We start from the raw sequence: 15795 nt of genomic DNA, 5'->3' as shown, positions 1-15795 counted from the left end.
CTTCTCAGTGCAATGGCTTCTCTTGTTGCAGAGCACAGGCTCTAGGTGTGCGGGCTTCAGTAGTTGGCACACGGGCTCAATAGTTGTGGCTTGCAGGCTCTAGAGCGCAGGCTCAGTAGTTGTGGCGCATGGGCTTAGTTGCTCCGCGGCATGTGGGATCTTCCCGGACTAGGGATCAAACCTGTGTCCCCTGCACTGGCAGGCCAATTCTTAACCACTGTGCCACCAGGGAAGTCCCCAAGGTGGGTTTACTTAAAATACAGAAACTACAGGCCAGGAATCTCATTCTATTTAGCTTAATATTAGGTAAGGGCTTACCATAAAACAATCAAAACATACAGGAAAGACTATTAGCTGAAACTGAAAGTTTTGTCATTAAAATTTTCCTTGATTGGAATGAAATGGCAAATGAACTGTAAGTACCTTCCCATACAATCAGGCCAAGGAGGTACAGGCTAGATCAATGGTTCCCAACTTGTTCCAGTGGCAGAGCATTTGGAAGTCACAGTGCTCTTAGAAGAATATGAAGTGTTAAGATACTTACACTTCATCATAGTAAGCAAGAAGAATGTTAATAAAAATGACTATAAAACTTAAAACTATAGGCACATGTTTGTAAGTAAAAACAAAAAGTATCATAAGCAGTTCTCCCTGTAAAACCTCTATATCTCTTGTTCATTTACTTTACAATCTTGCACTACTCATTAGCAGATAAACTGCAGCACGTACCACAGACCTAAGAAAAACTTAAGAGAAAAAAATAAAACTGAAAAAAATTAATAGTGGCTCTTTTTCCTGTGACCTGGGGAAAAGATCACTAAGTATTCAGTCAAAGTTTAAGACTCCCTGGGCCAAATGCCCATGTCCTTCAGCATACTACCAAAACTACTATTTGCACTCTTTCTTAAAGAAGATCTGCCGGCAAGGTACTTGCACTCAAGGAGTAAATAAAGGAGGTTCTCCTTTCCCACATCTCCACAACTGCCCTCCTCCCACTTAACTGAAGAAAGGCAGATCTCCTACTTATCCTGAATCTCATTATGGTGCATTGCTCTGCAGTACAATAAATAAATAAATAAATAAATAAATAAATTCTATGACACAAAACAAGGAGACAATGATAAATATTTTTCATTTAACCTTGCTTTTTCTATCCCCTAGCCTACTGTCAAAAAATACACTATAATGCAGGGAAAAGCTCATGAGAACAAAGAAAAGAAAGCATATTTAAAAAGTACTAAATAAGACTTCCCTGGCGGTCCAGTGGTTAAGACCCCACGCTTCCACTGCAAGGGGTATGGGTTTGATCCCTGGTCAGGGAACTAAGATCCCAAGTGCTGCACAGAGCAGCCATAAACAAACAAACAAACAAAACTAAATACAGGCAACATCACCTTATTTCATTCAGGAGAAAAAATTCAAAGCAAGTTTTCACACCTTATCTATCTTTCTATCTTACAATTTGAATTCAGAAGTGAGATGGTTGGCATGTGACATGTATTAACACATTCATTTGAACTGAAAAATTAAGTTAGACTTTGAACAAGATAAATACAATAGGCTGGTTGGCTTGACAACTAAATTGACTTTACCAATTAGGTTATGTGGGGATATTTTCCATAAAATGAGTAGGCAGAATTCTAAGGTGGCTGGCTTCCAAGATTCCCACCCCTGGTATACATGCCCTGTACACTCCTCTCCTCTTGAATGTGGGCAGGACCTGTGAATAGGGTGAGATATCACTCCTATGATAATATTACCGTATATGGCAAAGGTGACTAAGGTCTGTAATCAGTTGATCTTGAGTTAATCAAAAGGGAGATTACCCTGGGTGGGCCAGACCTAAATCAGGTGAGTCCTTCAAAAGAGGGTCTAGAAGTGTGAGACAAGTGACAGCAGCAGATGCAGTTCTGCTGGCTTTGAAGAAGCAAACTGACATATTATAGGGAGGGTCATATGGCAAGGAATGGCAGCAGCCTCTGGGAGCTGAGGGCCTCAGACAGGAAACTGAAAGGAAATGAATTCTGCTAAGAATCACATAAGCTTGGGAGAAGACCCTGAGCCTCAGATGAGTCTGCAGCCCAAGCCAAAACCTTGATTTCAGCCCATGGGACCCAAAGCAGAGAATCTAGCTAAGCCATGTCTGGACTTCTAACTTAGAGTAACTGTGAGATAATAAATGTGTGTTGTGTTAAGCCACCAAGTTGTTGATAATTTCTTATGCAGCAACAGAAAATTAATACAATAAGCTAGATCTACAGCTCCAAGGATTCAATGAAAATGTATTTAAAAAGTGTGATAAGGTAGGGCTTCCCTGGTGGCACAGTGGTTGAGAGTCCGCCTGCCGATGCAGGGGACACAGGTTCATGCCCCGGTCTGGGAAGATCCCACATGCCGCGGAGCGGCTGGGCCCATGATCCATGGCCACTGAGCCTGTGCGTCCGGAGCCTGTGCTCCACAACGGGAGAGGCCACAGCTGTGAGAGGCCCGCGTACTGCAAAAAACAAACAAACAAACAAACAACAACAACAAAAAAGTGTGATAAGGTAAAATACATCTTATGAGTAAATATTGTCATGGCTAAGGTATATTGAAGTTAATACTATTTTTATTTTCCCAATCTTTCTTGGATATATTGGACTAAACAAGGTACTTCTAAATAAAAAAAGTGAAAAAGTAGCAGTAATAATAATCAGTCATTTGACAAGTCCTAGAAAATCTAGAAAATGAAAAAGTGAATAACTCTAAAGATCAGGTAACAAGTCATTTTTCAAGTCAGGTGCTTTATGATTATTATTTTTCAAAATTCATGACATTTATGTTCTGTTGATCAACTATGGACTACTAATAACTCAACCCAAAAGGAAGTTTTAAAGCTTTATGGTCATTGGGGAAATTTTTAAAAATTCAGTATATAGACATTTTTGTTGTTGCAAAGAAGTATAAATACAAAGGAGGGATCAAAGACTTTTAAACATAAAATAAATATTATATTAGAATATAATTATGTGGGGAAACTAGAATGAAAAGTTCACAGAGAAAAAAGAACAATGTAAATTTCCAACCATTAAAAAAGCACTTTGTCGTGTATTTTAAAAGGATGAACGGTGTGTATTTCATTGGGTACATTTTTTTAAAATTATCTTACCCTTTTATTTTTTTAACATCTTTATTGGAGTATAATTGCTTTACAATGGTGTGTTAGTTTCTGCTTTATAACAAAATGAATCAGCTATAAGTATACATATATCCCCATATCTCCTCCCTCTTGCGTCTCCCTCCCACCCTCCCTATCCCACCCCCTAGTTGGTCACAAAGCACAGAGCTGATCTCCCTGTGCTATGCAGCTGCTTCCCACTGGTGATCTGTTTTACATTTGGTAGTGTATTTTGGGTACATTTAAAAGACTAACAGGACTATTTTATTTTAAAACATCAGTATTTACAAAACATATAAAACTATATCTTCTGAAACTAAACTTAAAGATGAAAATTTTTAGATGTCAGCATAAAAATGTACAAATTTTTCAAAAATTCTTTTGGGATACATAGCAAAAAAGTTAGAAAACTCCTTTTAAGAGAACGAATCAAGACTCGGTGTTGATTAGACATGAACCTGGTGTGAGAGGGAAGGAACAGATGATGCCTAGGTTCCTAGGTTTCTGGCTTGAGAACTGAGTACTGTATCATTTATACTGGAGACGTTAAGTTTAGGGAAGATGATAATAAGCTTGGATTGGGACATGCTGTGAACATTTACATATGAATGTCCAGGAAGCAGGAGGTGCAGATAGGCTGCAAGAGAAGGCCTCTTCAAGATGATGTTTGTCTGAAGACTTACAGGAGGTAAAAGGGCCACTCATGTTTTTATCTGCAGGAAGGTTGTTCTAGGCAGAAGAAACTCCAAGTACAATACAAAAGCCCTGACTAGAACATGTCTATGTGTTGGAGGTACGAGGAAGCCAGTGTGGTGCACGAGTAGAGCAAAAAAAGGTCAGTAGTAAATGAGGTCAGTGAGGTAAAAGGAGAAGCGGGGGAAATACCAGACTGCAGAGGGCCTAGCAGGCCACTGGGAGGACTTCGACTTTTATTCTGAGAAGCACTGAACAAGGTTTGAGCAAAGGAGTGACATGATCCCACTTATCTCTATTGTGTTGAGAAAAGGCTGAATGGGGCAAGGGTAGAAGAGAGGAGACCAGTTAAGAGGCTACTTTGATACTCCCAGAGTGTTCCCAGGTGGTAGAAGTGGAAGAGTGAGAAATGGTGACTGAATATTGCTATAGTGTGAAGTAGAGCTAAAAGGATTTGCTGACAGATTAGATATGGTTTATAAAAGAAAGACAGGATTCAAGAATAACTCAATATTTTGAGCAACTAGAATGATGGAGTAGCCATTTACTAATGTTGGAAATGTTACAAAAGGAGCAAGTTTTCAGGGGAAGAGAAAGAGCTCAGTATTAGTTGAGATGCCTATCACACATCTTTGTGGAAGTGTTAAGAAAGAAACTGGATATCCAAACTCAGGAGAGACACCTGAGCCAGAATTATAAATTGGAAACCATCAGATAGAGATGAAATGTGAAGCAATGAGGCTGGGTGGGATCTCCAAGAAATCTACTGTAAATAGAAACAGGAGTCCAAAGACTAAGCTCCAGGGAGGTCAGGATGATGTAGATGGGAAGATGAGGAGATCAACAAAGGAGAAGAACTAGGAGGAGTAGTCAGAGAGGGAGAAAACCAGCAGCGTTTGGTGTCCTGGAAGCCAAATAAGGAAAAGATTTCAAAAAGGAGGAAGAGATAAACTATTAAATGCTGCTAATGGGTCCATTAAGAAAAAATTACCAGAGGCTTCCCTGGTGGCGCAGTGGTTGAGAGTCTGCCTGCCGATGCAGGGGACACAGGTTTGTGCCCCGGTCCGGGAAGATCCCACATGCTGCGGAGCGGCTGGGCCCGTGAGCCATGGCCGCTGAGCCTGCGCGTCTGGAGCCTGTGCTCCGCAACGGGAGAGGCCACAACAGTGAGAGGCCCGCGTACGGCAAAAAAAAAAAAAAAAATTACAAAGTGTTATGTAAGTAAGAAGCAGTATTTGAGTTTACAAAGTGTCTTAATGAAGAAAACTGGGGTAATGAAAACTTTACTTGGAGGAGATCATAGTAGTGCTCATATCTAGATCTTGATGTTATTTTCATTGTGTTGCTTACACATTAAAATGTAAAGTGTATAACACTTTACACATTTCAAAAGCTTTCTACTTACTATATGTTCTTATGTAAAAAAAGAAAAGAATTTTAGGTTGTTAATTTTTAACATGATTCCATGAGACAATGCTAAATCCATTACTTCCATTAAAATTCCTTCCTGATTCGAATATGCAGGCTAACAGAGGATATAATCAAACTACTGCTCCCTTGAAAGAAAGGCCATGGTTAATAAAAAGATATACACTTGATTTATGTCAAGTGGTAACACAAGTAATGCTTTGGATACTCAGCATAAAACACTTTAATGGAATATTATTGCTCCAAATATACCATACCAAAATTAACCTGAAAATAGAAGAAGACTACTAAATCATGGCTGAGACGAAGCTAAATGCAGCAAGCTAAAACGCATTCCTAATGCTCATCCAGTTCTGGCTGAACCCCTTGGGTCAGTCTGGGTCATTATTAGTTTGGAATAATTCCAAATGACTCCCTAGAGTTCTACTGTTATATTCAGTGGCTTTAGGAAATCCAGAACAGGCCTCATGTCACAAAAATCATAGTTTCTCCTATTCCTTTTAGTTGGAGTGATCTTTTCAAAGAAGCAAGTTTGATCAAGTTCATCTAATTAATTTGTCACATAAATAACCCTATAGGCCTTCCTATTCACAGGTAAAGACTTTAACCTGGGTCTACACTAGAGTCTCTCAACTAGCTCATCTCCTTTTTTTAAAAAAAATAAATTTATTTTTTTACTTTGGGCTGTGTTGGGTCTTCGTTGCTGCACGTAGGCTTGTTGTGATGCGCAGGCTTCTCATTGTGGTGGCTTCTCTTGTTGTGGAGCATGGGCTCTAGGTGCACGGGCTTCAGTAGTTGTGGCACACAGGCTCAGTAGCTTGGCTTGCAGACTCTAGGGCAAAGGCTTGGTAGTTGTGGCACACAGGCTTAGGTGCTCCGCGGCATGTGGGACCTTCCCAGACCAGGGCTCGAACCCATGTCCCCTGCATTGGCAGGCGGATTCTTAACCACTGCGCCATCAGGGAAGTCCTCATCTCCTTTTCACTTGGTCTTGGTTCTTTAAATCAAGTCATGTTCCTACCTTTCCCTAGGGCTCAAATCCTTTCTCCCCTTTCTTTGTTTTGTTAATTCCTATTGATCTTTCAGATAATTAACTTCTTTACTGTCTGCCTCTCCCAGGCCTCTCTGCCACAGCCATTTAGAATGGAAGCTTTATGAGACCAAGGCCTTGCTACAACCTCAGTACCAAGAACAGCACCTGGCACACAGGAGGCACTCAATAAATATCTGAATATATCCTCCAGAGCTCAGCATGAATGTCACTTCCTTAAAGAAGCCTTCCTTGACCTTCTTATATCAGTAACACCAATTTCATTTTCTCAAAGGACCCCCAGGCTTTTCTTCTGGGCCCCAGGAAAGATCCAGCACAATCTTCTAAAATAGTTCCAAGAGATATTAGTACAAAGGCATAAACACTAGACTCTTTCAGATTTCACAAAAGCAGTTCTGAATCAAAACCCTCAACCTTCTTCCCCCACCCCCCCACCCCGCCACAGACTGCTATTAATTAACTCAAACATTCACACCTCTTGAATTTTAACAGATATCTAAGAGCAAACTATAATGGTTGAGGTGGGAGGTCAATATTTAACCTGAATGAAATTAGACTCAGGAACAAGGTAACTCTACCAATTCTTTCTAGTTCTCTGTGACATTTGTAACTACAGATAATAACGACAGACATTTTCTCTTCCTTGGCTAGCCTGGTGAATAAGGCCTTACAGAAAAGGCATCTACCACGGAAATACCAGGGACTAAAATACCTGCTAAAATGATTTTAAGGCATGTTTCCCACATATAGAATGCCTACACTGATTTTTCTCAGCATACAATCGAATAGCACATGCACAAAGTACCACAGGCATTTCAAAGACACAGGTAATAAGCTGCATTTACAAATATATCCCACACTCTTTTTTCCTCCGAGTAATATGATAGCTTCAATCTTCTCCGGGAATAGTGATGAAGGCATTTATGTCTCTGGCTCTTTTAGGAAAGATACATAATTTAGCAGTAATGTTAACAATGCATGTATTATCCATTAGCAGTGTCATTTAGCTCTACTTTACCCTTTGTAGTTCTGTATGTACTTAAATGTCCTAGGTGAAGTTCTGTTTTAACAGTTAAAGAACAGCAGCACAACAAAACAAAAAGTTAAAGAACAACACATTTCTATTTCCAAAATTATTTTTTCTTAAATCTATTTCCCAATGCTCGTGTTTCTTCTACATAGTGAAATGAATATTTAATGCTGGTTTAAAAAAATCCCTTGCGTTTTCAGTCAGTAATAGTAACTTGGTCAAATATATGTATTTTTTGGTTTCCAGAAAAATCAGCCAAAACTTGAAAATAAGCAAAAGAGATAACTAGGTGTTCTTCAGCACAGTTCAAGCTACGCTTGAACCTTTGATTACTTTCTACTGACTGGGCTCTTTTACAAATTGATCAGATTAACTTAGAGATTTTTGTCTGGTACAAATGCAAAACCTAATCAGCAGGAAAGACAATCCCAAATTTACTGCTTATGTTCTTGTAGGACATTAACAAATTTTGTGTCCAACCCCAAAATCTTACTTTAATATTCTTTTATTAAGTTGCCTATAAATACCTACCTCCTCCAATTTTCATCTGAAGTGGTTCTAAGATCTCATGAGTTCCCTCATTAAGTAGTAAATTGAATCAAAATTACTGATACATGTTCGTTCACATTGGTATGAGAGTTGTGACTTTACCTTTCTGAAAATTATATTTTAACAGTTTTGGAGGTTCCATCAAGATGCCCAAGTGAACTAACCTCACAGAGTTAATTAAACAACCTTGTTCTTTTCAAACACAGAGATATTCCTTACAAAACCTTGAGCTCATAACTGCTATCTCATTTACATAAACCAAAACCTCAAAGTTTATAATTTTCAGTCTAGGTGGTAAACACCTTTAGAGCAAGGCCTTTACATTTATTCATGTCTGTATTCTTAGGATCCAGCTTGGTGCCAAGTACCTAAAATGTGTTCAATAAATGTTAAATGAAACTAGCGTACACATGTTTGATGGCAACACCAACTGGAGGAGAAAAATATTAGTAGTCTAATACTATTGCTGCATCTATTATTAATCCTAGCAGTCTTTGTAACAATCTGGTCAGCTGGTAGAAGGAAACCAAATTCTAGATGCCTTGAATGTGAAGACAGAGCCTCCCCATAAGTGGCAGGAATTCTCAGTGTACAAAGACAAGGGTGGCAAGTATAGACCAGAATTTAACTCATCCTTCAAAGAGTGAACCTTGAGCTCTTTAAGAACTAAAACTCTTAGCAAGCACTACAAACCTACATGTTGCAATACCACAAATACCACAAAACTGAACATAATCTGAATTATGAACACCAAAAACTTTCCAAAAACATAAAAAGTGTCTTCCGTAGGAATATACCTCAATTCTAGAATAACAGTAAATTAATAAGTTAAATAGAAACTGCTTCTTGAATTCACCTCAAAAGACCAGATTTTCTTTGCTGTATTTATTCCATAAGCAAAGGATGTACAAGAACTGTGGAATAAGAAAATAGAGATCTACAAGGCATCTGAGTTCCAAGAAAACAAGCACAACACATAAATGCAAAATACCAGACTCAAAGCAATGGACTAGGATTGGATGCTAATGCTGGCTTTGTTTCCAGGCTAACCTGAAGATACAAATCTGTATTTGTGCATGACGGATTATTAGGGTCAAAGCTACCTACTGAATAAGTTATGCAACACATAATCAAATTCTATTTGCTACCAGAAAATACTAGTAGGTGGAGACCTACTTCACACTGCCAACAATACAGGCCTACCTGATAACCGTACTCAACACTTCTTTCTATGTGGTGGAAGATTTAATTACTATCTAAGCATTTCCCCCTTTGCTTTTCATTATCACCACTCAGCACACTTTCCATTTCTTTCCCTCTCCTTATAGAATCGGGCTGCCCACAAAAGGAAGGTCAATTTAATACTTTTAACACCTAATATACCTGTGAAATGATAATTGTCTAGCTGCTCCTAGCCACCTCCACCAAATTCTTTAAAAAGATACTAGCTGGTGTTTGGCCCAAGGGAGGCAGTATCTCTTCATAAGAATTATGAATATAATGGCAAATCTAAAACTCTGAATGAATGAGGAAAATGTTTTTAATTTAATATACTACTTCCTTTCACTTGTAGAAATTTAACGTATGAAGATTTATTTTCCAAGGGCAGCCTTTTAAATTAATGTTTATTCTTTCTTTATTATTTTAAAATTTATTCTTGGTTATTTTCCACAAAAGGTAGAAGGGACTAAGTTTGAATCACTGGCAAGGAAAACCCACGCTCAGTAGGTATGGTATCTTCTCCTGCACCCATTTACACTCTTTAAATGCCTTGACCTTACAAAAGGTTTTATTATAAAAATGATAGTATGATTATTACCTAAATGCAGACGAAAACTCACACCATCTACAGGAGAGATGCACCCTAGTGATGCACCCAAACTTAAAAGATTTTTATGAGCTGCTCCTTTTTCGTCCCCTTAAAATGATTCTAAGTGCTAAACTGCACTCAGTGAAGAAACTGACCGAATTCTACAAGGGAAGTCTCTCGTAAACAGGGGGGACGCCTTTTGCAGGAAGGGAGGAGGCACTTTAAGTTGATCTCAAGAATTGTTCAAAGCAATATCATGGCTCACTGACATTTCTCGAGAAACACATCCATCTTACAAAAAAAAAAGTCACCACCTCTTAGGTGAGTGGACACCCTTCACGAGCAAATCGACTAAGGGAACAGCCCCAAGGAACTTAATTAAAAGTAATTACACAGGCTAGAAATGTGCTTTTGTTTTAGAAACTGTCTAAATACCAGCGGGACTTTCTCTTGCCCGAATCCAGCCTGAGGACAACAAATTGGTCAACGGCGGAAGTCGCCTGACGAAATGACTGCAACGTGAAATCCAGTTTTATGATCATAACAAAACCTTCCTTCCGGGGCCAAGCAAGAACTTGAGAAAACGTCCTTTTGGACGCAGCAGGCAATCACGCGCCCCCATCGCCGGCCGGAGAGAAAGTGCTGGGCCTGCGGGCCCCGAGCGCGGGGAGGGCGTGTAGCTCCCCGTAAGAGCGTCCGAGGGGCCGCGGCCCGCGCGCCCCGCCCGCCTGCCTCCCGCCTCTGCCCCGGCACCTCCCTGGGGGCCCCGCGGCCGCACGGGCACCAGCACTGACCTTCCGCAGGGCCGAGACCAACAGTCCCCGCCATTTCGGACTGTTCTCTTCGCTGAAGAACTCGTACGGCTGCGGCGCCTGCTGCATGGCCCCGGCGGCAGCGCCTCCGCATCGGGGGCGGCCCGCGGGCCGAAACGGGCCGGGCCGGTGGCCTGACAGACAGGGCGCGGGCCGCCTCGCCTCGCCGGCCGCCGCCGCCGCCTCCTCCTGCCCGGGCCGCGGCTACGGCCGAGGCGGCTCGGAGGCGGCGCCGGCGGGCGGGCGGGGGCTCCGGGGGCGGCTTCCTCGGCCCCGCGGCCTCGCCTAGTGCAGAGTCCGCAGAGGAAGCGCGGCGGCCCGTGAACCCGGACGGCCCCCGGCTGCGACCGAAGCGGTGGCCTCCTTTCCCGGCGGCGCTGGCCCGCTTCTCGGGCGGCTCCTCCTCCTTTGTCTGGGTTCGCAACCCGACGGGGGTACAGCTGGCCTCTCCCCTCCTCGGACTCCCGCTACGGCCGCGGCAAGCAGAGAGCGGCGGCGGCGGCGGCTTGTCTCCTCATCGCCTCATCTCCGCCCTCCCAACCGGCAACGCCGCCCTGCCCGGCCCACCCGAGTCACCTCCAGAGGGCCCTGGGGACAGACCGGGCGCGCGCGTCGGGCGAGAGAGCCACACTGGTGCGCACAGCGTTGGCCACCACCACCGCCGCCGCCCCTTCAGCAGCCGCGCACAGCGCCCCAGGGCCGCCGCCAAGCTCCGGGTCCCAGCAAGCGCGGCTCGGCCACCCCCCTCCGCCCCGCGCTCATTATCCCGTGTAGCTGGAGCAGCCCCGCACGGAGCATGCGCGCCGCGGAGAGGGCAAAGGGGCTGGCCGGGAGCGGAGGCCTCCTCGCAGGAGTGCGCGTCTCCTGGGCGCTTGCTGGGTGCACGTTCCAGACAGACTCCGCAACTCACTGACTGCGTTTTACACACACTCTCCCTCCTCTCGATCTTCCCGAGACAATCCTGACTCGATGCCACTCCTCGAGCCCCAGGACTCCGTCATGGGAAGCAGTATAGGGATTTGTAGAGAAAGGGGCTTTCCGGCTGGACAAGATATTTAATGTATTTGTGTTTACATGGCTATTCTGTATATGTAACAATTTCATAGCTTGGTGCTGTGGGGACTGAAGGAAGTGAGGAGTGGGAAGCCCTTAGCACACAGTAGGGCCAAAAAAGGCAGATGGCAACGTTAATCAAGCTTGAACTTAAAGGTCTTTCACTTGCATGAGCCCCTATGTGTTCACAAAAATTTCATACCGTTTTGGTAAAACTTCCCATATTTTTGCATTGTTTTCTTAATGGTGTCCTCCAAACTGTGGCGGTGTGGAGGTGTCAGGCGCCACAAAACCCGGATCTGCCCTTGGGGCCAGCCATACTCATCAGCAGCCCAAAAAAGATCCCCAGACCTTAAGCTTTCCTGAGTTGAAGACTCTGGAAACTTTATCATTAACATAAATTTCATCCCACTAAAGACGCTGAGAACACACATGAATTACAGTACATTGTTCCCAGCCACTAGCAGTGAGGAAGGGAAAGGAAGAACAGGTTGCCAAAAAAAAGTCTGTGCCACGCTTCAGTTCCAGATCAGTAGCAGAGCAATTATCCTACCTTAAAACAAGCACCATTTTGTCATTTTGGCAAAATGATAATGGCAGAGTTGGAAAATTTAGTATCCACTCAACCATTTTTCTAATCTAAGTATCCACTGAATCAAGAATCTTTTCTAATAGATAGCAACAAGGATATATTGTACAGCACGGGGAAATATAGCCAGTGTTTTGCAATAAGTTTAAGTGGAGCATAATATATAAAAAATATTGAATCATTGTACACATGAAATATTGAATCATTGTACACATGAAACTAATATTGTAAATCAGAAATACTTCAATTAAAAAAATATCTCTAGGGCTTCCCTGGTGGCGCAGTGGTTGAGGGTCCGCCTGCCAATGCAGGGGACGCGGGTTCGTGCCCCAGTCCCGGAGGATCCTGCGTGCCGCGGAGCGGTTGGGCCCATGAGCCGTGGCCGCTGGGCCTGCGCGTCCGGAGCCTATGCTCCGCAGCGGGAGAGGCCACAGCGGTGAGAGGCCCGCGTACTTAAAAAAAAAAAAATATATATATATATATATATATATATATATATATACACATATAAAATAAATGGCCACACCCACATTCCCACGTACAATACTTGGGATAAAGGTAAGATAGGGAAATGCTTGTATCTCTCCAATCTTTCCATCAGTGAGGGCAAAGATCTTGGCTTATATAGAGTGTCTTTACTTTTCTCTCTCTTCCTGAACTCCAGCTATAAACTGCTAGGCTGTCAAACTACTGGACTGTGATTGTATTTTCTTGTAGGACAGTAAAGTTGTTAATGGGAAGTTTCATTCTTGGCTAAGGAGGTTAGAAGCCTTCTCTGGGTCAAATCAGGTCTGAAGACACATTTTGTTTAACCAAAGCTATATTTAAATTTTTTAAACTGTTGTTAATATTTTAAAATTAAGAGATTTCATATAAAAATCTGGATTTTCAGCTTCTCTTGACAAAGATCTGGCAACACTGGGCCCTGATGCTTCCTGCAAGGGAATAATCAGCAGGCAGTGGGGTAGTGGCTGCCTCTTTAGAAAAATATGCCATCCCGTTTCCAGTTGGCTATACTCCCCAGCTGGCACTCTTCACCCTTTTATGTAACCTGCCTAGTCTCTACAGGCATCTGAGTTGTGATCTGTGGGCTAGGCAAACAGAAATGTGATCCACGTGCATGTGGAAGATAATCCAGGAATGACACCAGTAAAAAGTTTCCCAACCAGACAAATGGGCCACCTAGAAAAACATGTTGGATCAATACTGTATACTCTACACTAGGCTAAAGCCAAGATGTGTCAAATATTTAAATGTAAAAAATAAAACCATAAAATAATCTGTTTATAACTTTGGAGTACAAAGACCTTTCTACTATGATATAAAATGTAGATTGATAAATTCTATTTTTTAAAATGTATACCAAAGAAAAACACCACAAGCTAAGCCAAAAGGCAAATAACAAACTGGAAAAAATATTCGCAACTCATTTCCTACACAGTTAATCTCCCTAACATCTAAAGGAATTCCTGCAAATTAATAAGAGTAAAACTTAATAAGAAAAAAGAGATAAAGGATATGAAAAGGAAATATAAATGTCTCAAACATATTGAAGATGCACAACCTCATATTACAAAAATCGCAAATTTAAATAATACTGTTATCATTTTTCACCTATTAGAATAGCACAGATCAGAAAGTTTGATTATATACTATGTTGGTGAGAATATGGGGAAACCGGTACTCTGATAGATTATTGGTGAGATTGGTAAATTGGTTCAATCTCCATCAAGGGCAACTTGACAACATCCAAGTTGCAAAGGCATATACCCTTTGACCCGATAAATTCTAAGAATATGTCCTATAGGTATGCTTGCTCATATGTGAAATGACTTTGCACAGTATTATTCATTACGGTATTGTTTGTTACAGCAAAACAACAACAAAAAAACACCCTAGAAATAAACAATTTAAATAATCATCAGTAGGAATAAGGGACTGGTTCAACAAATAATAAATCCAGAGAATGGAACCTATAAAGTCATCTAAAAAGAACCAGACCACTGTGTTCAGGCCACTTGAACATTCTCCAAGATACACCACAAAGCGAAAAGAGCAGGATGTATAATACAGTATGCAGAGTATGCTACCACTTGTGTAAAAAAAAATGGAGACAGTATTTTATTATATATAAATATTTCTGCAAGGCTGCACAAGATATTGATAAGTTTTGTTGCCTCAGGGATAAGAACTGGGAGGCTAGAGGAGAGAGGGAGACTTGCCACTGTGTACTTTTTTATGACTTTTGAATTTTCAACTATATGAATGTTGTACTTATTCAAAACATTAATTAAAAGCTGTTTTTTTAAATGAAAAACTCCAACCTCATTAGAAACACACGCTTCAAGTGTTGAAAAATAGAAGTATTAAACACACTGATACCATGAGAGAGAGGGCCTATGGATATATAACAAAAACTCAATCATAAATTTGAGTTAAAATTAATATGCTATCATACTAAGAATTTGATAATAATTTTACTTGTCTTTAGAATTTATTTTTAAAATTTTTTATTGAAGTATAGTTCATTTACAATGTCGTATAAGTTTCAGTTGTCCAGCACGGCGATTCAGTTGTACACACACACACACACACACACACACACACACACACACACACACACACACATATATATGCTTTTTAAGATTATTTTCCCTTATACATTATTACATAATATTGAGTACAGTTCCCTGTGCTATACAGTAGGTCCTTGTAGGTTATCTATTTTATACATAGTAATGTGTATATGTTAATCCCAGTCTCCCAATTTATCCCTCCCCCCACACCCTTTCCCCTTTAGTAACCATAAGTTTGTTTTCTGTCTCTGTCTCTTTCTGTTTTGGAAGTAAGTTCATCTGTGTCTTTTTTGTTTTTCTTTTAGATTCCACATATAAGCGGTATCATATGATATTTGTCTTTCTCTGTCTGGCTTACTTCACTTACTGTGATAATCTCTAGGTCCATCCATGTTGTTGCAAATGGCATTATTTCATTCTTTTTTATGGCTAACATTCCATTGTATATATATACGACATCTTCTTTATCCATTTTTCTGTTGGTGGACATTTAGGTTGCTTCCATCTCTTGGCTATTGTAAATAGTGCTGCATTGAACATTGGGGTGCATGTATCTTTTCGAATTATGGTTTTCTCTGGATATATGCCCAGGAGTAGGGTTGCTGGATCATATAGTAGCTCTATTTTTAGTTTTTTAAGGAACCTCCATACTGTTCTCCATAGTGGCTGCACCAGTTTACATTCCCACCAACAGTGTAGGAGGGTTCCTACTTCTCCACACCCTCTCCTGCATTTGTTATTTGTAGACTTTTTGGTGATGGCCATTCTGACCGGTGTGAGGTGATACCTCATTCTAATTTTACTTGTCTTTTTAGAATTTAGAATGGCTTTAAGGAGATAAGTTGAATGACCCAAGCACATTTCAAATTTTAAAAGGCAGTAAAAATTTTACCACTAAAATTCTCTCAGGGCTTCCCTGGTGGCGCAGTGGTTGAGAGTCCGCCTGCCGATGCAGGGGACACAGGTTCGTGCCCTGGTCTGGGAAGATCCCACATGCCGCGGAGCGGCTAGGCCCGTGAGCCATGGCCGCTGAGCCTGCGCGTCCGG

General features: G+C 41.5%; 1 protein-coding gene across 2 annotated transcripts in view; it reads right to left on the bottom strand.

The window, feature by feature from the left end:
- SOS2 (SOS Ras/Rho guanine nucleotide exchange factor 2) overlaps positions 1 to 10739 on the bottom strand; it is a 100856-nt gene extending 90117 nt beyond the window's left edge. For both annotated transcript variants that reach the window (XM_079912198.1, XM_079912199.1), the window contains exon 1: positions 10513 to 10739. In XM_079912198.1, coding sequence (XP_079768324.1) covers positions 10513 to 10599 — 87 coding nt within the window. In that variant the 5' untranslated portion in view covers positions 10600 to 10739. The remainder of the gene's footprint in view (positions 1 to 10512) is intronic.
- Between the last annotated feature and the right edge of the window lie 5056 nt (positions 10740 to 15795).

The sequence above is a fragment of the Stenella coeruleoalba genome (assembly GCF_951394435.1).
Source record: "Stenella coeruleoalba genome assembly, chromosome: 2".
NCBI classification, from domain to species: Eukaryota; Metazoa; Chordata; class Mammalia; order Artiodactyla; family Delphinidae; genus Stenella; species Stenella coeruleoalba.
The sequence above is the reverse complement of the archived record's forward strand: the minus strand, read 5'-3'. Positions and strand labels throughout refer to the sequence as shown.